This window comes from Amphichorda felina, assembly GCF_050947745.1.
Source record: "Amphichorda felina strain 45539 chromosome Unknown scaffold_6, whole genome shotgun sequence".
NCBI classification, from domain to species: Eukaryota; Fungi; Ascomycota; class Sordariomycetes; order Hypocreales; family Bionectriaceae; genus Amphichorda; species Amphichorda felina.
The window spans coordinates 1273833-1289533 of NW_028145044.1; the positions used below are offsets into that span (position 1 = coordinate 1273833).

Below are 15701 nucleotides of genomic sequence, written 5' to 3' on the forward strand. Positions count from 1 at the left end.
GGACCGGTTCGGACCCGGAAATATGGCATTTGTCCGAAGGTGCGCTGACATTCAGCCTGACGCCATCTGGGATTGAGTTTGTCTCGGTCCCGAACGGACATTCCATCCCAACATCGAAGTGTGTTTATATATATATTATATATATATATATTGCCATACGTAATACAGGGCCAAAAGCCTTGCGCCCCTTGCATCTTGCATTTCGGCTATATCCGTGATACCAATTGATACCTAGGTACACACCATGAGCGCCATCCTCCCCCGTCTACGACCCTCAACCGCCCTCGCGGCTGGGGGTCTGGCCGTGGGCATCTACACCGTCTCACGTTTTGTCATGGGAGACAGCACGATGCGCGCCGACTCGGGTGCTCCAACCAAGGTGTTTAGCGGCGGGCCCGCCTTTGTATCGCTGCCGCTCGAGAGCTCTGAGAGGGTCAACCACAACACCAAGCGCCTGCGCTTCAAGCTTCCGAGTCCGGATGCTGTTAGCGGGCTGCCTCTGACATGTGAGCCTTCCCCCCGTCGTGTGCAAATGGCCTCAATCTAACTGCGGTAGCCGCCCTCTTGACCGTCTCATGGCCCAAGGGTAGTTGGACCCCCGTCGCACGCCCTTACACGCCCGTCACGCCATCAGGTACGTAAAGCCATTTGTTAACCTGTCATCCGGTTCTTGCATTGACGGGGAGACAGACGAGCCCGGGCACATCGACTTCCTGGTCAAGCACTACCCCTCGGGCAAGCAGTCCACGCACCTCCACTCCCTCACTCCGGGCGAGACGCTCCTCTTTGCCTTGCCGCTCAAGGGGCCCCAGTGGAAACCCCCAGCGGCCAGCGCGAACCCCGAGCACATCACGCTCATCGCGGGCGGCGCGGGCATCACCCCCGTCTACCAGCTGGCGCAGGGGATCCTGCGCGACCCCTCCGACACCACCACGTCCATGACGCTCGTCTTCGGCGTCAACACCGACGCGGACGTGCTCCTGCGCGACCAGTTCCGCGACTACGAGAGGCGCTTCCCCGGCCGCTTCAGGGCCGTCTACGCGGTCACCAGCCCCGGCGAGGGCAGCCCCCACCGCAAGGGCCGCGTCACGAGGGAGCTACTCGACGAGGTGGTGCCCGAGGCCGGCCGGGGCAGGGTGTTTGTGTGCGGGCCGCCGGCGATGGAGGCTGCGCTGGTGGGAAAGCGGGGGAGCCCGGGGATTTTGGAGCAGCTAGGGTATAAGAAGGACCGGATCCATCGTTTCTAAATGGCGGCTTTGGATGGGGGGTTGGCGAAACATGTAAGATAATGGTAAGCCACTTTGAAAATGGGTCTGTTGGAAGGCCAGCTGGAAATTGATCAGAAAGAACAAGCTTAGTGAAAATTTACTCCAATAAGTCGTGTCCAAGGTGATGAAGGCGGTCCTGACCATTAAAAGAGAGAGGTGAGATCCCCATGCTACCGCGATTCCCTTCATACTCGTATACTCATCCAAGGTGGTATGGCCTAGATTACGTTCTCCGCCTCTCTGCTTCCATCGTCATGACAAGCTCCGTGAGCCTGTCAATCTTCCTCAGAAGCTCAGTGTTGCTTGGCCCACTGTCTTCTTGACCCTCCTCTTCCACACTCCAAGAAGCCCCCGTCGCCGATGGTGGCCTTACACCATTCCGCGCATCGGGGCTGAGCTGGTCTGATAGTCGCCGTCGATGTGACACCGAGCCTCGTCCTCCCCTCGCCCGGCTGAGAACCCTCCTCGGGGCCTCGGAGGCGCTACGCCCGCGGCCGCCAGAGAAACCCTCCCACTCCGACTTCTCCTTGATGTTGTTGACTTTGCGTCCGAGCCACTCATATGCGCATATGACGCCGACAATGGGGAGGTGGGTGACCTTGAGGGCAATGACGCGACCGTAGCGGAAGCGATCGTCCCGGGAGAAGATGACCTGCCAGGGCCGGAAGAAGACGAGGGCGATGAGGTTGAAAGGCGGGTAAAAGTGCGTGAGCCGTGAGCTAGTTGATGCTTCGAGGACATAGACACTGTAGAAGTAGAGATACTCCTCTCGAGCCTGTGCCATGACGCGCCCGAAGCTGTTGGAAAGCATACCTGTCAGGGAACCCATCAGGAGGATATTGCTCAGCGTGATAAAGAGAATCATGAGAGGTGGGCCAAGATTCTGGTCAATATTGTTCATAATGTCAAAGCCGATGCCGGTGTTGCCGTAAAAGATCTTGGTGATATCCCAGGTGATGACACCGATGCTGAACTTGTCGCGCGCAACCAGGGAGAATGTCGTCAGGAAGCCGCAGTAGATGATGACAACGAGAATCATAAACTTGAAGAAGTCCTTGCACATCTCCTTCAAGCAGGGGATTAGCGTACCCCAATAGGGGCTCAGGCTCAGGAACGAGCAGATGCGCGGGATAACGACAAGAGCCTCGAGGGACAGGATATCGAACGCTGTGTCGGTAATGTCCGCATTGTCAGTTGAGATGCCAATGATTCCTATCTCGAAGGTTAGTACAACTGGCTGGCGGGCGTGTAGAAGCATGCATGGTTCTTACGCAGAGCGGCAAATACGATGCCGATTCCAAGCATCGATAGGTCAAACAGATTCCAGAAATCGGCCATGTAGAATATCCCAGCGTCGCCCCATTCCTGGATTTCGTCCCAGAGAAACGCCACCAGCCAGACATAAAAGACGACCTCGATGACCGGTATATGCGCATGGCTCCTCTCAAGCACGACAGAGTAGTAGAGGGCCAGGAATATGATGAAGAAGGCCACCTCCCAGGCCTTGAGGTACTTGGGAACACGGAGCCGCGAAAAGGGGTCGGTGGTGTGGACGCTGTAATAACGGGGCTTCCTGGTCGCGTTGGCTGAGACGGAATCCCAGAATACAATCTCGCCATGCCACAGGCTCGTGATGATTTTCTGAACAATGTGCTGGCTGAGGAAGCGCTTGGCATTGGCGATGACGGCAATCTCAAGGGCGTTGAGGTCCTTGAGAGCACCGGTGCGACCGTGGGTCCCCTTCCGAGGGTCCTCGCCGATGGCAGCAGAACTCAACTTGAGCTTGGGGATGACATGCCTCATCTCGGCACGCCTCGCGGCGCTCCGGAGGCCGAGGCCTACCCCAATGGGGTTTGGCAGGAGTGGTGAGCGCTCGTGGCACTCTTCGTCAATGTTGCCGAACAGGCTGGGCACCATGGGATTAACGTCAATGGCATCATTGCCAGAGATCTCATGTAGGCAGTAGTCGACGGCATCGCGCTCCGACTGGCGGGCTAGGAAGCGCCAGGCGACGATCTCACAGCCATTGGCGCGGGCCTGGCTGAGGTCGGGATGCTCGTTCTCGGCCGAGTAGTGCCATCGGAGGGCTCTGTATGCCGAGTCAGCGGCTGATTGGACGAGGGTAGTTGGAAACGCACAAGAGAGCATTAACAATGGCGGGATTGGTGCAGGTCTTGCACAGATGGTCGACGAGGATACGCAAGCAGTCGCCGGCAGCGGTGGTGCGAAGCTGCTCAAAGGAGCTGGGGAGGTCGATTACGTCGCCAAAGAAGCTGCGGGGCAGATGTCAGTCCGAGACAGAGCGAGTCGGTTGCACGGGCTTCCCCAGACTTACATGGAGAGCTTCTCGACAAGATCTTTAAAGTCGTCCTCAGGGCCGATCTGAGGGAGCTCCCACTCAAAGAATTGGGCTGGGGCCAAGCCACCGCCGTTGCCTCCGACGGGCGAGAAATCACGCCGCTGGGGGGGCTTCGCCTTAACGCGGACAGGCATCGCTTACAGCCTCGGATCTCTGACGGTGTCGTCAATTCGTCTTCCTCCGCTGCGGATCTGGCAATCTGCTAGCCTCGAACCTCGCAGTGGCTGGTGCGGTGGTGCCTGGCCTGACCAACAAAGGGTTTGAAGGGTCTGAACCCTTTCCTACAAGGAGAAAGGGCGAGGAAGGTTGGGGAAAAGAAGTGAAACGTGAGGCAGGTCCGTGGCTTGGAAACCGGGGAAGGAGCAACCCATGCCAGGGTCGTCGTCTCCGCTTCGCGTGCACAGGGCCATTGGCCCCCTCAAGTTCTCAACCCCTTATCCTTCTTATCCACCATCCATCTTGGCCCCCTTCCCTGTTCTGCCATCCTGAAGCAATCGTATCGGCCGCCCATGCATCTCCTACACCACCTCCCTCATGACGTGGACATCGGCTCTGCGGGGTCAAAGCTATCAGCTTCAATCCTCGGATGAGTTGATCAAGCGCGTGGGCCATCTCGATCCCCCCCACCTATGGCCCACTGCGTCCCATCATCCATCATTCACAGGCATTATCTACAAGAGGCTGCCCCAAAATTCTGCCTTCTCAAAGACGGCAATTGATTGATAATGTGATACTAACCAACGGCTGATTGATAAGGGCGAAAGTCGGTTACTTCATTTCAGAGCCCTCGCCTATTTGACATCCATCCAATGTTACTCGTCCGGCCTCGATCACTAGGTGGACACAAGACTCTCGACATCCATGGTGGATGTGCGATAAAAGCCCAGCGATCTCAACATGGGCTTGTCATCGAAGCGGTACAGATACACCGGAGCCTCCCCCTCGTCAGCAAAGTGCTCGTAGGCATACCAAGACGGGATGCAAAACGTATCACCCTTCTTCCACGAGAAGGTCGACTCTCCGATTTGGCTTCGCCCCGAGCCCTCAATGACGTGGTACACGGATGACGCCGTCTCCTGCACAGGCCCTGACTTGGCTCCTGATGCTAGGCGTGCGGCAGAGCCCCCAAGAATCTTGCTCACTGTCGTTGTATTATCAGCTGGATGAAGCTTAGATTGCCAAAGGGGGGCCGCAGCTGGGACGTGGGACTTACCCTCAGAACCATCCTCGTGGAGATAGGGACGGGTCACGTACTCGCCCTCGGCCTCGTCGAGCGCCTTCTTCATCCTTGACCACGGGAAGACAATGGGCGACGCAGAAATGTCGACATCGACAGCAGGATACCGAGGAGCATCATAGTGCTCGACAAAGTGAACTGGAAAGTGTGTAAAATTTGGCAGATCAAGACCGTCGAGCCAGATCATGGGGCCGGAACCATCTTTGCCGTGATCGTGCCAGTTCCACGTCGGCGTGAGGATGACATCTCCTCGCTGCATCTTGATGCGCTTGCCATGGACCGCAGTGAATCCCCCTTGGCCCTCAATAATGAATCTCATTGCAAAGGCCGTGTGGCGATGAGCTTTGGCCGTCTCATTGGGCATGACGAGCTGGAGCCCGGCATAGATGGTGTCGGTGGTGAAAGGGGCATCTTTAGCACAAGACTTGTGTCAGCGCATGTCCAAAAAGCCTTCTGCGCCGGCTACGGATATTTGAGTAGTCTTACCTCGTGATGGATTCACAAGCATGAGTACACGTCTCTCAGCTTGATGCTCTGTAACGACCTCTCCTGCCTGGATCAGACTGGGGCGGATGGCCTCGTACTCCCAGACGTGAGGGGTGCACCTGGGGTTTGGCAGAGGCGGGTTTAGGCGTGCCATCTGAAGCCAGAGGGGCTTTGTATAATTCTGCTCCGCATTCTGGAGAAGCTGCGCCGTCTCGTCACTAAGCCGTGCAGTTGCCGCCATTTTGATAACAAGTCAACTTAGACTGGCAAGTGACTCTTCATGATTCCCGATTTCAGCCACCAGGACTGAATCGTGGGTAATATATCATTCCAGCAACCCCCCCCTCCCCCTTGTTCGCTTACATGGGAGGACTCGGGAAGAGCTGGAGGAGCCGAGATCGATAGAGCAGTATGACTTGGGTCGGGATGATTCCGGCGTGTGGTTGCCGGGAGAGGGTGGGGTAAACCGGGGAAGTGGACCGCATTGCCTCAGCCCTTTCCCGATGTCGGGCGACGATTTCGTTGCTTGTCCTTTGTGTACACAATTTGGGTTCTTTGGTTTGACACGCGACCGGGACCCTCTTTTCCCTTGATAAGCGGGAGAAGAATGAGTTGAAAATGACCAGGTAATGTCGAGAATCCAGCATGCTGCATACTATGCGGAGGCCCCACTTGCTCCGGTCACCACAAGGGGCCGGAACCGTTCCGGAGCACAAACATACACAGCCGGAGCTGGCATGACGGCACAGGTTCTTAAGTTCAAATCGTCCAAAAGTCCAAACACAGCATCTTAACCCCTCATTGAACCTGAAAAGAGTATCGGAGGCTTCCAGAAATAACAATATGCGAGTTGCGTGGACCAGACTCATTCGCTTCGTGGCGGAGGACGGGAGGGTCCTGCGCGGCGAACCGATCCTTCCTAGGCCCGACTTTGACTTGGGCGACACTTGCGAAGACACGAGGCTGCAAGCCAAAGTCATCAAGGGCGGTGGTATCTACGACACGACCGGTGCCACGAAGGTCTCGGACGAGGTCGTGACGGTCAAGAAGCTACTAGGACCCTTGGCCCAGGACGATGTGCCGATACTCCGATGTGTCGGGTTGAATTACGCAAAGCATAGTGAGCACAGCATAACCCGATCCGAATTGTGCCGACGGCCCTCACTGACAGGAGGTCCTCCCGTGATGCAGTCAAGGAAGCAGGGCGCAAGCCGCCTCCCTTCCCCTCCATCTTCTTCAAACCCAACACGACGGTGCACGATCACGGGGCCGATGTCGTGATCCCGAAGATCTGCCAGGACGAGCAAGCCGACTACGAGGGCGAGTTCTGCATCGTCATCGGCAAGGACGCCAAGGACGTGGCGGTTGAGGACGCCATGGACTATGTCGCGGCCTACACGTGCGGCAACGACATCTCGTCAAGGAAGCTCCAGCGCGACCCGGCGCTGGCGGGCAACGTGCCGCAGTGGGGGTTCTCCAAGGGGTTCGACACGTTCGCGCCGCTGGGCCCTTGCCTTGTCCGTCCCGATGTGGTGGGTGGCGACCCCAAGAAGCTTCTCATGAAGACGGTCGTGGACTTGGAGACGAGGCAGGAGGAGTACGTGAGCGACCTGATCTTTGACTGCGCGTACCTCGTCTCGTACCTCTCGTCGGGGACGACTCTGCAGCGCGGGTCGGTCATCATGACGGGCACACCAGGAGGTGAGTACTCGGCCAATCGATTGACCTCTGCCCTTCCTCCGTGGTGGTGTATCATTTGCTAACTGCTGGGCGTATTTCTGCAGGAGTTGGTGCTGGGATGAAGCCGCCAAAGTGGTTGGTGCCAGGGACAAAGATGGAGGTCCAGATCAGCGGTATTGGGACGCTGCGGAACGGGGTTAAGTTTGCCTGAGAACTACTAGTACACGGTAGACATATAGATGCAATTTGAATAGAAATGAGACAACAAATACAATCTTGATTGTACGGATAATAAGAGGACCTTGGTGTAAACAGTACCTAGCAGTTGCCTTGCACAGTAATTTCCTTGTTCCGCGATGAGATTATACGGTATACGGAGTACTACTACTAATAGTTACTATCTGCATTTCGATGGTTGTTTATGGTCCAATGACGTATGGCCTTGATGCTACCTTGGCCGCGGACAGTCAGACACACTGCCACTGTCTAACACAGTCTACGAGTAATAACACACATGGTCCATGTCAATGAACCAATGTGCACTTGTGACTTGTCTGATCCAACGTGATCTGGGGCAGCCAATCGGGATGCCGACACCCGAGGACCGGCATGGCAATCCGGGGAAGTGGAGCCTGGAGACGGCGACGGGAGACGGATCCATTCCGGGGCCACGAACAACCCCCGAACCATGCCGCCTGCAGGAATCATTCCGAGGGAGCAGGATATATGGCTTGCAGATATGGGGTCGGATGAATGGAATGGCAAGATTAATAGTTCGCCGCCCTGGAGACTCGACCTCATCAGCCCATTAGGTGCGAAACAATGACAAACGCAGGAGCAGCATCGACCAGTAACAATGGCAGCAGCCGTGGTGGGCGAGCTAGGCCGCACTTCACGACAACCACATACCCGTCCAAATGCCTCCAATTCCTGAAGGAGTTGAGGCGGGAGACTATCCCAGCCCCAGATGCGGCTTTGACAAAGCCAAGGCTGCAGCTCCACGTGCTGATCGTTGGAGCCGGGCTGGGCGGCCTGGCCGCTGCCGTCGCTCTCGCACGGGCTGGGCACAAGGTCACCGTGCTGGAGCAGGCCACACAACTTGCAGAGGTGATACCTCATACAAGCGCTGTAATATTTGTATTCCCTTGCTAACAGTGACAGGTCGGCGCCGGGATCCAGATCCCGCCCAACGCAGGCAAGCTGCTCGCCCGCTGGGGCGTCATGGACGAGCTGGCGGGCCAGGCTGTGCAGCCAGACGGCATTTCGTTTCGGCGCTGGAGCAGCGGCGAGCGCATTGGGTACACAGATCTGTCCCCAGGGTTCGCCTCTACGTACGGGGCGCCGTACCATGTCGTGCACCGCGCCCATCTGCACACGGCCCTGTTCAGGCGTGCGGAAGCACTGGGAGTGTCGGTTGTCCTGGACAGCAGGGTGGTCGCTTACGACCCCTCAGCTCCATCTGTCTCGCTGGCTGATGGGACTGTATTCCGGGCAGATCTGGTGGTTGGAGCTGATGGCGTCAAGTCTGCCGCTCGAGAGTATATCCCCGCTGGTCCAAGAGCTGTCCCCAAACCCACGGGCTTCGCCGTCTATCGCGCCACGGTGGACGTAAGAAAGATGCGTGAGATTCCGGAGCTGGATTGGATCCTCGAGAAACCGGCCATAAATCTCTGGTGAGCAGACATCCCCAACAGTTGTCAGTTTTGGCCCCAGTTCCAGATGTCTAACTTGGCCGCAGGATTGGGGAGGACCGCCATGTCATGACTTACACCATTGCGTCAGGGCAGTCCTTCAACATGGTGCTTTCGCACGTTGACAACTCAGATCCGGCCCAGTGGCAGAACGCGAGTCAGGAAGAGACTCTAGAAGCCATGAGGGCCGAGTTTGGAGGCTGGGATCCCCAGTAAGCCGTCCCCTCCGTCCCCTCCGTCCCCCTTGAACGCCACGCATCTTGATAGGACACTGTTTACCTGACAGAATTACAGACTCTGCAAAATTATGAGCCTCATAACCAATTCTCTCAAATGGCCGCTCATGGGCAACAACTCACTCGAGCGCTGGGTCTCTCCCTCGTCGCGTCTCGTCGTCCTGGGCGACGCAGCCCACGCCATGGTGCCCTACATGTCCCAGGGTGCAGCCATGGCGGTTGAGGATGGCGCCGCCCTGGCTGTGGCCGTCAGCAAGATTGCTTCCACCTCAGAGCTCGGCTTCGTCCTTGGTATCTTCGAGGAGGCGCGGAGTCAGAGGACGGGCATGATGCAGGAGGCGAGCATGGTCAACGCTATGCTGTGGCACTTCCCCGACGGGCCTGAGCAGCGCGCCCGGGACAAGGCAATGTGTCCAGAGACCGAGGGCCGCCATTTCGTCAGCAGCCCTAACCAGTGGTCAGATCCCATGACCCAGGCATGGGCGTATGGGTATGATGCCGAGGAGGTCATGGAGGAGCGATGGGATGGGGCCATCCGTCAACTCATTGCCAGACAGAGCTGAGTGACGGACTGAGGTGATTCAGGTGGTGTAGTTTGAATACAAGCCACCCCGTGATCGAACGGTCTTTTATGCTTCGAGCCCAGTCAGAGCGTCATCGGCTCAACAAAAGGGGCCACCGCCACCCCATCTCCATCTACATACCTAGATGACCTCTCTCCTCTTTTGAACCACGGACAGGTATAGCTCCTAAGGCCTTCTGAGCCTCAAGACAGAACGAAAAGATCTAGAGCCAAAAAGAGGAAAAGAAGGGACCATGCAAGCCATCATAAAGGTCCGCAACCTGCTCAGGAGCCGGTACCACACCCATCAGCGTGACCGAAAACTCCGCGATTGTGATCCCCGGGGGTCGCTCCATAAGCTGCCCCCAGAACTCATCCTCCACATTCTCGACTTCCTCCCCCCGGGATCCCACGTCTGCGTTGCCATCACCTGCCGGCCCTTCTACGAGCTCCTCGGTCCGAGATTTCCTCACCCCCAGACTAATGGGCTGCGCGAGGAATTCCTCCAGCTTCTGGAGCGCGACAAGCCGGGCTGGTACTTCTGCTTCGGGTGCGTCCAGCTGCACCCCTGGGACCACGAGCGGCCCTCCTTTGCCCAGCGGTGGCCCGAAGTCTGCGCCGACTTTGTGGTCCCTAACCCCATGCTCGGCATCGCAAGCTGCGAGCCCGTTGGATACTCGGATGCGCGGCTAGTGATGCGGCGCCACCACCTAGGGCCCGAGTACGGCCTCCCGCCGACCCAGCTGGAACAGGACCTCTCCGTGAGGAAGCGGACCGAGTCGGGCGTGAGGATCGAGTTCAAGCGCACCGCGCGCATCATCAATGATGAGCTGTTCCTGCTCACCGAGGGCGAGTTCTGGCACCCGCGGGGGGACACCTACGGCGTGCAGCACCACCTCGAGAGCAACAAGCTGTGCAACCACATCTCGATGAAGCCCCGCAGCAGGCAAGACTCGCCGTTCCTCAATGAGGTGCACGAACTGACCCGCAACCCAGGCATCGAGTACCAGCCGTGCAAGGGCGTGTCGGCCTCGTGCCCCTGGTGCCTGACCGACTACACGGTGAGCATAACGTGGGCGAAGAGAGGCGCCATGTGCGGATGGGTCGTGGACACTCGCGCCTACCACCAGCTGGGCCCGTGCGAGTCGCCCTTTGAGTGGAAGTGGCGCGCCATGTCTGAGAGGAGCTTCTTCAACGAGCCGCGCTGCCGCAGGTATCCTCCCGGAGTGGTCAAGGCGCTGTGGCACAGCGCGGACTGGGCTCACGAAACCACCGAGGGGGCCCCGAGGCCGGAGGAGGACCAGCCGTGCGACAGGTTCATTGGGCCCCTTCGTGGTGCCACGCCCATCATGGGAGATCGTCGCTGTCGGTGGTATACGCCAAATCACAACAACCATAATTGCACCACGGTTGGAAGGGACCAAATATGGTCGAAACGGGGTTGGGGTCATGATATGTGATAGAGGTAGCATCAGGAAGAGGTTGGAATGGTTGGAAGCGGTGTTATTACTTTATTGATTTAAGGTAGGTAGGGAATCAAGCTATTTATTGAGTCCTTCCGTGTGAAGCATCTTTATGTGAGCATGTACTATTAGGTAGGTAAGTACTTGCTAGCCCGAAGCACCTGCCTGAACTAAGTGACGGGAACAACTACTCTGCTGGACGGCAGGAACAACTCCCTATAGCTTTGATAGTACAGGTACAAAGGAGTGGTTGTAGATATAAGAAAACAACTTTGGTGATGCCAGTATTTAGAAAAAAAAACCGTTTGACTGGCCACCCAATCCTACGAAACCCATCAAGCGTTTACCCCTTTTTGCCACCCTGCAATTATTGCGTCCTCAACACCCTCAAATATGTTTTGGTTTGAGAATAGGTTTAAAAAAAAAAAGACACTAACAATGAGCCAACCACGTAAGCCACCCAGTGAAGCAATGCGAGGAACACCCCGTCTACGGGAGCTGGTCCGTTCTGGCCAGGAGCCTCCGACTCTGTCCACAGCCATTCCACTTTTGTTTTTATCAATGTATACCTTGGGAGTACACCTACGCCAAAGTTTAAACACCTGAATTTTGGATAAACGCCTTACTCTAGGTTCTGTGAGGCTTGGGCGAACGTTGTGGGCGGAGCTTGGAAGCACGTTGCTCTGTATGGTACCCAAGAGTTTGATGGCCAGCTAGCTAGATAATATTTATTGCAAGACCGTACCAACGCTGGCCCGAAACGTTAACATCCTATGAATGTGAAATGAACAAAAATGGAGCAGAATCCCGACGTTATTTGTGTTGTCGGCGATGCTCATCCCGTCGAGCACGGACATGTCCATGGAGGCAAACCAGAGCGACCACGAGACAGGTATTCTCACCAAGAAGACTACCAGTGTGATGATGGCGGTAGGCAAATCTCTCTAATTTTTATTTATTTATAGGATAGGAGCTATTTGAATAATGTAATGTGGGGTGACTGGTTCATCATACTAATTGGTAAAGATCGTCTTGGCTAGTGCCTGAAGATCAAAGAGACCTAGGCAATAGGTTTCAATGCTTAGATGTCAAAATATTCTCTTTTCACTCTTTTCACTATTCTTTCCCGACCGCTATTCTATTATTGGAATTTGGCTCCCCGTTTTAGGTTGCTGCGGCCCGTGCCACGTTTCAAGAGGGATTTATACGCGGAACTCAGCTGGAAATCGCACTGCTGGTAGCAGTATCGTGTGCAGCAGCGGTAGCGATCTGTAGTTCCTGAAGGGTTTCTCTGCATAGTCCAGCCAGACGTTCATCTCCGCGTATTCGCAATCCCGCCAAACTTTCTCGCAAGTCTTGGCGGACCATCCTAGCACCAGAATGAGGGCCATAGGAGACGTCAAAGAACCAGCTCGAGGCTTAAATAATGCTGTATCTCCGCTGAGCGCCTTCTGTGCGAGCCATTCGCAATGCCAAGGTGTCGAGGTTTTTATATCGGGTGGAAGCGTGCAGGGACCCCTGTGATGGCGCTAACTGATAGCCTTGACCATCTCTCGGGCGAAGTAAATGAACCGCAAAGAGGGTACCTTGGGCAGAGATGTAATTGTTGGCAGGCTCCATTAGTTCCCCGGCAATTGCACTATGAGACGGGGCATGTCGTAACCGGTGCTCTGAGCAACTGAGGTCTGGGACATCGTTGAGGTGACTGCCGACACCGGAGGGGGTCGACTCATGCATTGAAGGCTAGGCGTAATGCCGCAAGAGACCCCCCGGCTGCACAGGTTTGGCAGAAGCTTCAGTCCCCGGCCACCACTTTTTCGGCAACTAGTATGTGCGCCCAAAAATAGCGACGGTTCGCATGCGTGATCGTAAGACACTTATGGGCTCATGTCTCACAAACTCAGTCGTGCTCTCTCTCGAGTACCTCTAGCGGCCACCGCATCTGCTCATGCCATTGTGGCCCTAGATGCTGCGCAATCGCCGCAATCATGAACGCTCCGTTCCGGCCACATATCCAGTACCGCCTTGTTCTATGCAGCAGAACAGCGTAGTAAGCTAGGACGACGAGCGCCTCGGGCCACCGACCGCGCAGGGCATCGAGGTACTCTGGCGGAACCATGACGCTGAACCCAGACACGGCGTGCGGGAGGTCCGGGGTGGGCAGCCTCCCGCTCAGGTCAAATGCCCATTGTAGTAAACGCGCAGCCTCACGACAGCCACTGGCCGCCGCGGCGGGGAGATCGCGCGCGGAGTCGACGAGTACCATTAGCGGTTCGCACTCGGTACCGCGGTGGGGGTCGCGCGGCAGCTGGATCTGACTGAGGGCGAGGATAGGCTCCAGTTCCGACTGCATGAGCATCTGGAGCTGCGGCCGAACAATGTAGAGTATGCCACGATGTAGCTTCATACACTCAATGAAACGGTCAAGGAAGAAGTCGAACTCGGCGCGGTGATACGTCATGGTCTCGGCCAGAGTGTGCAAGCTCAGGAGTGTCGCAAAGAGGAAACGGGGGCCGGCCGAGTTGACGTCGTCGGTGCCGAGAAGCTCGGTCTCCTTGGTGAAGTAAGCCAGGCCCCGAGTCTGCAGCTCGGTAGCCTGGTGACGGTATACAGCGGCGCGCTCCGGGATCTTGTGGGCAAGATGCATGGCGGAGAAGGCGAGCAGCTGATCTATAAGGTAGGGGAACTCAGCGGCGTGGCGGACAGCCATGTCGACAAGGGTGGGGGTCTGGCCGACGCCCAGGATGTCGTCCGTCATGCCCGTCTCGACGTGGTGCAGCAGCATCAGATGCTGCGGCGTGAACGAGGCCCCAATCGAGGCAACCGAGGCCGAGGGAGCTGTCCCCGCGGCGGCGGCGAAGCACTCGTTGAAGGACGGGAGCGACGGAGGCGTGGCCCTCGGGTGCTCGTCAGGCCCCAGAGACCTGGACCCGGCGCTGCTGTTGCTCCTGGCCGGGCTGTGGCGGGCATGGGACTGCGGATGAGGCGACGGAACGCCCAGGCTGGCAGCCGAGGGGGGGGTCGGGAAAGAGCACAAACGCTCGGCGATGGTGCAGTTTGTGCAGGTCGGGCGGCCCTCATCGCAGCGAATATGCCGCCGCTTGCACTCGATACACCCATTCCGCGACTTCCGATGCGAGCGTCTCGTCTTCGCGACGCCAGCACCGCCGGCTGCCTGGGCTCGGGAATCGGCGTGACGCGCCATGCTGTGAAGTTCCGGTGGCCGGCTCTTCAGCGTCTAGTTACGATACGCGTGGTGGTAGTGATGGTGGTGCCAGACGTGGATGCGCCGTGCCGTGCTGCATGTAATGTAGTGGGCGCTCATTCATAGCTGTGAGAGCAGCTCGGGGGGAATCGAACAACGCCGCGAGAGGAACAGGGCAAATTTGCTCCATGGATGGTGAATGTGGTGAATGGGAAGGAAGGCAGGCGATGTGGTAATGAAAAACAAAATGGTGGATGGCAACTGCCCAAGGTTAACTTGGCTTTTGAGCAAGTTGCGAGGTGCAAGGCAAGGCAGGGACCACCGGCCCAGCTGTCAGGGTCCGCCTGCCGCCCGACTCGCCGACGTGGGAGGCATGTGGGTACGTGGGCTCTACACAGCCTCAATGCTTCCCGCGTCGAGAGCGAGCTAGGAGGCCTAGGAGCCCTAGGGAGTCGCTAGGACCGTGTAACCAAAGCACCTCCGGCACCTGTACTTCCTCTCCTGGCCAAACCCAACGTGGCCAGACTCTCGCCGGCCTCCGCGGATCTCGTTCAACTTGCTCCTCGTGTATTCGTCAGCACGCCCGTACAGCCCATACGCCCGTTCCTCGCCCACTTTGCCGCGTCCCCTTGGCTATTCTCGACCTCAAAGGACTCGTCAGCTCACCCCGCCAGGCTTGGGCCTTGATACGGCAATACGACCCAGCTCCCCCGATACGATTACGGACTCATGCCTGATAGTACTATATACTACTATGTATATAGAGCACCTCTGCCCTCCCCCCGAGCCTCAGCCACCGCGCGTACGACAGCCTTTTGCGCTGCCACGGGTATTTGCAACGGCACTGGCGACGACATCCGCTAAACCCTTATTACCACGATCATGCATCCCAGATCACCCTGTACTCGTAGGCTGTCACCGCCTTTATCGCTCGGGCCATCCCATCTCGTGCATGTGCCAGCCCATGACGCCACTACGTACATTAGTAGGAGTACCTGCTACCAGCTGCCAACACCATACATAGTTCACCTGTCGCTCCTCATCCGCCATGAACCATTCCAGGTGGACCCAGTTTCATCTTTTACGCAATAGTACCTTGTACGTACGGGTAGTATAATGCCACTACTAGTTCAATTCTCTAGGTGGTACACACAGACACACACGTATGTCCTGTTTTGGCCCGTAGTCGTCTATCTCGAGTACCCGACATCCGGAAGACTCCCCCCACCATCCGACCCGGTGAGGCCTCTCCGATCCGCCATGGTAGTTTTCATCGCCCCTTTTTTTTTCTGCATAACAAATCTTATCCATACCCATCATTTTCGGACCTTGACTGTTTGCCCACTGTATTGGCTGCGTGGGTCTGGAAACGGGCAGGATCTTCTTCGGTGCAGACAAACAAACATTGGAGGGCCGAGGCCAAGTGCGGCGAATCCCTGCTCTCCAACTGGTAGCCAGTACAAAGTCCGTAGAGCACTGCTCAATGTGACTGTTCGCTGGCTTGGTATCACTAC

General features: G+C 57.0%; 7 protein-coding genes across 7 annotated transcripts; 4 read left to right on the forward strand and 3 right to left on the reverse strand.

The window, feature by feature from the left end:
- Nucleotides 1-244: 244 nt before the first annotated feature.
- On the forward strand, nucleotides 245-1247 carry ACO1O0_006243 (cytochrome b5 reductase family protein; the record flags this gene model as incomplete). The annotated part of the gene is made up of 3 exons (XM_083195637.1): nucleotides 245-506; nucleotides 557-634; nucleotides 691-1247. The coding sequence occupies 3 exons, from the start codon at nucleotides 245-247 to the stop codon at nucleotides 1245-1247; spliced, it is 897 nt and encodes a 298-aa protein (XP_083048653.1).
- Nucleotides 1248-1491: 244 nt separating this feature from the next.
- ACO1O0_006244 (ion transporter) lies at nucleotides 1492-3761 on the reverse strand (the record flags this gene model as incomplete). The annotated part of the gene is made up of 4 exons (XM_083195638.1): nucleotides 1492-2480; nucleotides 2540-3357; nucleotides 3407-3541; nucleotides 3604-3761. 4 exons carry the CDS (start codon nucleotides 3759-3761, stop codon nucleotides 1492-1494), a joined length of 2100 nt encoding a protein of 699 aa, XP_083048654.1.
- A 699-nt stretch (nucleotides 3762-4460) lies between these two features.
- ACO1O0_006245 (cupin domain-containing protein) lies at nucleotides 4461-5591 on the reverse strand (the record flags this gene model as incomplete). Its single annotated transcript, XM_083195639.1, has 3 exons — nucleotides 4461-4768; nucleotides 4841-5275; nucleotides 5351-5591. The coding sequence occupies 3 exons, from the start codon at nucleotides 5589-5591 to the stop codon at nucleotides 4461-4463; spliced, it is 984 nt and encodes a 327-aa protein (XP_083048655.1).
- A 602-nt stretch (nucleotides 5592-6193) lies between these two features.
- ACO1O0_006246 (fumarylacetoacetate hydrolase family protein) lies at nucleotides 6194-7241 on the forward strand (the record flags this gene model as incomplete). Its single annotated transcript, XM_083195640.1, has 3 exons — nucleotides 6194-6470; nucleotides 6542-7051; nucleotides 7135-7241. 3 exons carry the CDS (start codon nucleotides 6194-6196, stop codon nucleotides 7239-7241), a joined length of 894 nt encoding a protein of 297 aa, XP_083048656.1.
- Nucleotides 7242-7852: 611 nt separating this feature from the next.
- Nucleotides 7853-9520, forward strand: ACO1O0_006247 (uncharacterized protein; the record flags this gene model as incomplete). The annotated part of the gene is made up of 4 exons (XM_083195641.1): nucleotides 7853-8137; nucleotides 8192-8703; nucleotides 8769-8933; nucleotides 9016-9520. The coding sequence occupies 4 exons, from the start codon at nucleotides 7853-7855 to the stop codon at nucleotides 9518-9520; spliced, it is 1467 nt and encodes a 488-aa protein (XP_083048657.1).
- A 253-nt stretch (nucleotides 9521-9773) lies between these two features.
- ACO1O0_006248 (F-box protein) lies at nucleotides 9774-10979 on the forward strand (the record flags this gene model as incomplete). Its single annotated transcript, XM_083195642.1, has 1 exon — nucleotides 9774-10979. The coding sequence occupies one exon, from the start codon at nucleotides 9774-9776 to the stop codon at nucleotides 10977-10979; it is 1206 nt and encodes a 401-aa protein (XP_083048658.1).
- A 1903-nt stretch (nucleotides 10980-12882) lies between these two features.
- On the reverse strand, nucleotides 12883-14187 carry ACO1O0_006249 (Zn(II)2Cys6 transcription factor domain-containing protein; the record flags this gene model as incomplete). The annotated part of the gene is made up of 1 exon (XM_083195643.1): nucleotides 12883-14187. One exon carries the CDS (start codon nucleotides 14185-14187, stop codon nucleotides 12883-12885), a length of 1305 nt encoding a protein of 434 aa, XP_083048659.1.
- Nucleotides 14188-15701: the final 1514 nt, after the last annotated feature.